This window comes from Argiope bruennichi, chromosome 7 (genome assembly GCF_947563725.1).
Source record: "Argiope bruennichi chromosome 7, qqArgBrue1.1, whole genome shotgun sequence".
In the NCBI taxonomy this organism is placed as follows: Eukaryota; Metazoa; Arthropoda; class Arachnida; order Araneae; family Araneidae; genus Argiope; species Argiope bruennichi.
Window position 1 is genome coordinate 8,162,204 of NC_079157.1, and position 7,505 is coordinate 8,169,708.

Sequence of the window (7,505 nt, forward strand, 5' to 3'; positions counted from 1 at the left end):
ATTATTGTTCAGCGATGAAATCGGAGTGATTTGAATTTGTGAATAAGTGTCTAAATGCTGAATTTCCGATTTGAAAACGGTTAGCATTGCAAAAATGCGAATTAAATGCATTTTTCTAAAATACTTTTTTCTTATACATCCATTCTCAATATAAGTTTTCCAAAAATTGATGAATTACATTTTCATGCACTTATGGAGAGTTGAATGATATATGAATTCTTTCAGTCATGGAAAGCGGATAACTAAGGATTAATAAATCGAGGGGTTTATGTTCATTAGGGGTTTATGTTCATATTAATTGTATAAGAGAGCCATTATAATTTGAGATATAATCTTGCGCTTCTCTCGTTTAATATCAATTGCATTGCCAATTGCTCATTCACTGCTTGATGGTAAATGAATGAATTTCTAAAGTTATTTTATCTACTTATTAAATTAGTACAAAGAATATTTTTTTAAAAAAAATTTAGAAAGAAAAGAAAAAAAGTAGAAAGAATGATAAAGATTTTTATATGGGATTTAAAATGCTAATTTAAAATGGTACTTACTTATTAACAATTGGCTATTGATTTTATGGGTATTTAAAAGCAAATCTCAAATTTAAAAAAATAACAATGAGTATTTTAACCTTTTTTAAAAAAAAATTCTATATGGATAGTTTTTAGAAGAAAGGCGAAATGAGTAGAAATATGCTCGATAAGTCGACAGTACTCGATGAGTCAAAATATTTCTTAATAATCATATAATTCTTCGTAACTGCTTACGAACTCTGCTTTAAACTGAAGCTGAAGGTCAGTAGAACGGGTTCTACTTTTCGTTAATCCTCGAATTTCAGGTTTTATGTAACGAAAAATAATCTGTTATAAGATATTATCTAGCTTGCAAGAAATGCAGATAGAAAAGTGATTTAACCTTGTTTGAAAATTTAGTTTTAGAGTGGATATTTTTTATTGAGTGAGGCATTCAGAAAGACACCCATGTTTTATCCATTACCCAGACACCTGAGGTAATGGATGTCTTGAATATTGTCAGTTATCTGTAACTGATGTCCTCGATCCAATTATGGATAAATCTCTGAACCTATTATTGAACACATTGTCGGTGTTCCGATTTTTCTGTTATTTTCAAAAAGTGACAGCAGCATTTCGTTTATAAATGTAAAATATAAACAATACGTATATAAACACTTTTATCGTGTTAATAAAACTGCTGCTGACACTCAGAATTGTCGTTTGAAATAGGACGAAGTATTAAAATGAGTAAAAAATTGCTTGAACCTGATAAAAATACAAGGACAAGGTAAAATAGGCTAATTTTTGTCTCACGTTTTCAATTGAAATTCGTAAGGAGCCAACGACTGGAGAGAAATATTAATGTTATCCTAATCAACATCACCCAATGGAAGATAAAAATTGGCGGGAATGGTAGCTCATTATTCGGTCTTTAAAATGTTCGCAATTTTTAAAATTCTAAGTGAACATAAAAATTTATTAAATAAAATTAAAGTTACAATTGTCTATAATTGGTGCCATATCATTAATATGCGTCTTTTGTCTTGTTCATTCAATATATAAAATATAATATTAAGATTGTATAAAGGTCTGTGTCACGTGTTCCTGGTTTCTAATAAATAATCATAAAAATGCGCAATATGAAATAGCTGAAGAATATTTAAATTCAATACTTGCAAAGAATCGGAATTTTTATTTTTTTTCCTTTGTACAATATAACAAATGAACCTTCTTAATTCGGTAAATATAGATAAATATTTATAAAAAAATTATAAATATGTCTAATTGTTGAATAATAATAAAAATTAAAGAATTTTTTTATTTTAAAATAACTGAAAACACAATTTTGAGTCAAGTTTATCAAAATCCAAAAATATGTTTAGAAAGTTATAAAACAGAAATAATCGCAACACATTTGCTGATTTGAAATGCATTTACATATTACCTAATTTAACAAGAATAACATTTTAAAATAATTTTTTATCACATGTTTTGAATTTTTAAGAAATTACAATACTGTATGCGTGCAGTACTTGTGCTCGGGTATGCCTTCAGGTATTTTTATTATTATTATTATTATCAGAATACGATGGTACAACTGCACTTGTAAAATTAAGATCAAATAAGAAATAGATCATCTTCTTTTTTAGATGTAAAAGAGATATCTATCCAAATCTGCAATACATTTTTTTTTTTGTTTAGTCATTTTTTTTTGCCAACAAATTTTTTCTTATGATGTGAGAAGAGATGCTCTATAATCTGATTTATGCTTCTGATTATGTATGCAGCTTAATACATAACTACAAAACAGGTATTTATATTCTTAGAAGTCTCTTAATTGATTGAGCCTATATCAAGAAAGATTGTTACGATTGCCCCGAAATGCGACGATGTATAATACTTGTGAAACTGAACTTGTACCGATCCTTTCAAAGGGAGAGCAAGTACTTGACAACAAAAGTAAACACTAATCATGAAAAAATCAAAACAGTGTTTCTTCTTTTCTCCTTTTATTTCAAATGATCCTCTTGATGTTTCTTCTTCATGTGAGCATTAAGTTGATATTTTGCTTTATAGGATGAATTGCAAATATGGCATTTGTAAGGTCTTTCTCCGGAATGAGTCAACATGTGCATTTTCAGATTGAATGTGGAGGAGCAGTTTTTATCACACACTTGGCATCGATAAGGATTTTGCTCTTTATGTACGTTCATATGAATCGAAAGGCTATTTTTAGTTTTAAACATCGTAGTACATACAGAACATTTGTAATGCTTTTCATTCGAATGACTAGACATGTGTCTTTCAAGATCTTGTCTAGTGGTACAACTCTTTTTACACAATTCACACCTGAAAGGATTTTGCTTATTATGTATGCTCATGTGGGCCTGAAGACTACATTTATATTTAAAAGCCATAGTGCAAATACTGCATTTATAACGCCTTTCGTTGGAATGTTTGTTCATGTGGATCAGGTAATGGGCGTTAGATGTACACTGCGTATCACACACCGTGCATTTGAAAGGATTATTCTCATTGTGTACGTTCTTATGGCTTCGAAGGTTTGATCTAGTTGTGAATGTTCGAAGGCAAATATCGCATTTGTACAGTTTCTGATTTAAATCGATTGGCTGGTTTTCTTCGATTTTAGGTTCGTTCCTAGATCCTTCATCGCTACACACGTTTTCACACTGCCCAGCAATTAATTCTTGCTCTGAATTTTTTGACGGGTCAAGCAATGATATTTTATCTGTAACTTTGAATGCTATGCTGAAGTACTTTGAGCATTTAGTACAGCGGAATGGGGATTTTAATGAAAACACCCATTCAAAAAGTTTTGATTTATTTTCACTGGCATATCTATTTTCTTTGCAATCATCACAAATGTATGTCGCATTTTTCTCCATGTCCAGCTTGCATTTAAATTTCAAAATTACTGAATGGAAACAAATAAAGCATTTTCGGTGAAGCAAAGAAGGAATATTAAAATCTCAAATGGGTCAGCCTTCATAATTTCTGTTACAGCTGTAAATAAAAATAAAATTTTAATATTATTCTCTAGAATCCATCATATAGAAATAAATCTATTATTTATTTAAATTAGCTAGGCAAATGAAACACGTGGTTTAAGAATAAAAATCATATATTGTATAAAAAACAGCGAAGTTTTACAAAATATTAAAATGTACTTGCTGTTGAGAAACTGCAAATGAAAAGTGAGCTTTTACAGATTACTTTTTTAATTAATAAAATAATTATTTCAGGAAAGGAGTCGGAACTGAATTAAACTAATAAAATTTTTCTATTATATTTTTACGCTTTTGAATTTATTACTTTCCGAATTAATTCAATATTTCTTAGAATAATTCCCAACAGAAAGCGGTTTTCCTAATAAAAGGATTGTTATTATTAATAATATAATCGTAAAATTTAGTTTAATTATTATAGGAATGAAAATATAAAAAATATGACAGATTATTAAAATATAGCTATTACTACATTACGTTGGTCAATTATATTTATTACATCATTCAAAATATCTATATTCGGATTAGGATATTATTAAAATCACTATTTTTGGTTTTTTCGGCACAAATTAAGCAAAATTAAATACTCTATTAGCGAAATTTCAATTTTCAGATAATGGGAAGCCACATGGTTGTAGTAAGCGAGTAAGGAAACAATTCTGTATAATTACTTTTATTTCTGTATAATAATTTCTTTATTACTTTTATTTCAGTATAATAATTCTGTATAATAATTTACTTTGGCATCACCTTTTTATTGTTGTTATTCTAAAACTACTTTCTTACTTGTAACATACTTGGTACGTTACGTTGAAAAAGCGAAGTTGCGTTTAAAATTATTTTACGGTGATTTTTAAAAAAAAATTTTTTTTATTATTTTTTTGCATCTTTCAAGTTTAGAGAAGGTTCAAACACAATCCGAGCATCTTGCTCAGTTAATGAAATTTCGCTTTCCAAAATTCTGAAAAATATAGTCTATTTAAAATATTTATTTTGAATACCCATTACACAGATTCTACTTATCAAACTCATAAGAAGAAAATTTTTAATGTTTTTTTTTATTTAAAGTTTCTATTAATTTACCATATTACAAAATAAAATTCAAGAATGTAACAAATATCTAAGTTTCGAATATTTTCAATCCCAGTAACATAATGCAGTACATTTTGAATGATATTCTTTTGTATATTTAACGTTTACAAGCTATTTATTAAAAATAATTTAACTATAATTAATATAATGTACAAAATTGCAGTGAGGTACATTATTATTCTTACAGAAATAAAAAAAATTATAAGATTCCACCTGCATATTTTAAGCTAACAAAATAGGATATAATGCTTGAGACACAGGTTACTAATCTAAAAATAACTGATGAATATTCAACCAGCATTAAGTGTAATAAAGTCAACCAATTATATCACTAAAAAGTTTAAAGAAGTAAGTCAGGTTAAATAAAATATTCGTACTTTGCTACATTGTATTAGCAATCTGACTGTAAATTTCCTTTCTTTTATAACAATTGAATTCTTGCATGTTTGAGATGCAATGTTACTAAATTCCCTTTATCTGAAATTGCCACTTAAATACATTTTTAATATTTTTAAAATCAATTTTAAAAAAAAAGAGAGTTTGATTGTTGTTTCATTTCCTGGGAAAAGCTTAAATGTATGGATGATCGTTTGAAACTGCATGCGTCAAAGGATGTTTTTGACGATGGTAAAGTTATTTTCGCTTCTTCAGATGTGCCTTCTCAAAAACTGAATTCAATGAAATTGGAATCTACATTTTTCCTTGTATTAAACTGCTTTTTTGACGTTCCTAATTTATATCCACACAAAAATATGAGTTTTCATTTTGCATGCAAGTATACAGACGGCAAAGGAGCAAGATGATGCATTACTGGCTGAGTTTGGTTTGATAACTGTTTAGAAATGTATGAATCTCAGATTGTATGAGTAAAGTTAATTAGGATTAATTCTTTTTAGTGTATCCGAATTGTGTCGAGATCCCACCGAATTGACACTAATAATGACTTTCGTAGTTATACATAGCATGGAATTGATGGCATGAGGGGAATTTAGATGTTTGTAGGATTTCGGGCTTTAAAAATGAATAATCAATCAATTAATAAAATGTGTTAATTCGGTTCATTAGCAAAGACAGTAATTGTATTCTGCATTGAAATGCTACAATAAGTTGAAGAAGAATCTTATGCCTTTCTTCCCTTCTAATATTTTCAATGTCAACTCAACAACTGCTGTCACATAAGCGTACATCAATCTCTAAAATTGCTTATTCTTCTAATTAAGAAATAATTCTTTTATTTTCGTGTCTAATTTCAGAAAGTTTTTAGTTTGAAATACAATGTAATGCGATTCTAAATAGGATGAAATTCAAGGAAAAAATTATTATTATACTATAGTAATATTTGAAATTAAATAAAATATTAGGATATTGTTTATAAAGTTTGGAAAACTAATAGAATATCCAGAAAATAAATTTAATTTCCAAAAATAATAAAAATTAAACTTAATTTTAAATAACTTACAGATTACATACATAATTTTTTAAACATAATTTTCTAATGGGTATGATGCATTTATTTTACGATAATTTGAATAAGTAAATATATATATTGCTTAATATAGAGGAAATTCAGCGAAATAAATGTATCATCAAGCAAAAATTTTCATCATTTAGTTATTATATTATTAATTCCAAAGATTGTAATTACATTCAAGAAAGGACGTGAAATATTCTGTATAATAACTTACGTTAAGTTTATAACGCTCGAAAAGAAACATGTTTGAGCATTGATAAATTAATGCTATTAATGGGTCTTATTGATAAGGAAAACTTTCAAAACATTAAAAATAAATCGGAACTTTGAGTAACAGTTCTGTTATGTAATTGAATTTAAAATATTCCCTATTAAAACGACAGGATTGTAGAAAAAATTAAAAGAACAGAACATCGCTACTTTTGAACTCACTTTTCTAGGCTATATATTCTGAAGTTTGAAGTTTTTGATTTCAATACCTCGGAAAAAATATTAAAGAGAAATAATAAAGGATTCGGATTTAGCATCGGTTCAATAGGAAACTAGCCTCGATCATTTCAGTAAATTTTCCGGTAACACCATAACAACATTTTCTTACAAAAATTATCTTTTTTGCGTAATTTTAATTTAAATTTCACCACGAAATAAGCGTGAGCACGCAATTTCATGCGTAACAGAAAAGATCCCTTGATTTTGGGCTCACATACGATTGCATGTTCCTATTTCTATGTCGTAAAAATGAAAGTTCGAATTTTTTTTACAACTTTATCATATATGTGAATTGGTGCTCAATTCTGTGGAAGCTCAAATTTTTCACAAGATGGTCCGAGTTGTTATATTATGGTTGGCAATTGTTTCGAAACTCGAATTTTTCACAGGATCAACTGTAGGAAGAAAACAACAAAAATTTTAAAATGTTCTTCTTAAGTATATATTCATATAGATTGATGAAACATATATGCTAAACAATTCAGCCGATTCATCTGACAGTTTTTCCTAAGTTTTTCTACATTCTCTCTTTTTTTAAACTGATAATATATTAGACTTCAGTATAAACAAGATTCATTCATATAAAAAATACAAAGTAATTCATTATTTTCTTTTCTGAAGCAACTGAGTATATTGCAGTGGTAAATGAAACTTCGCTGCAAAATTTATGAAATTATTGTGCCTTGATCAGAAGTATTTATTTTGAGATTCCATTGCACGAAATTCCATTTATCAAACATATGAAAAAGAAAATTTTAATTTTAAATTTAAAATATCAGGAAGATTAAAAATGAAATTCCAGAATATTATGACTCGGACCTTTTTTTAATCCAATTAAAATATTGCAGCTCATTTTGAATGACATTCTTTTGTGTATTCAACGTTTTGAAATATATTTATTAAAAAATAAATACA

The 7,505-nt window shown here is 27.6% G+C and overlaps 1 protein-coding gene across 1 annotated transcript; it reads right to left on the reverse strand.

The window, feature by feature from the left end:
* Positions 1-2,521: 2,521 nt before the first annotated feature.
* On the reverse strand, positions 2,522-3,418 carry LOC129975277 (gastrula zinc finger protein XlCGF52.1-like). The gene has a single exon (XM_056088330.1). It carries the CDS (start codon positions 3,416-3,418, stop codon positions 2,522-2,524), a length of 897 nt encoding a protein of 298 aa, XP_055944305.1.
* Positions 3,419-7,505: the final 4,087 nt, after the last annotated feature.

Coding starts and splice junctions, on each gene's coding strand:
- LOC129975277 (XM_056088330.1), bottom strand. CDS start 3,418: ATGGAGAAAAATGCGACATACATTTGTGATGATTGCAAAGAAAATAGA.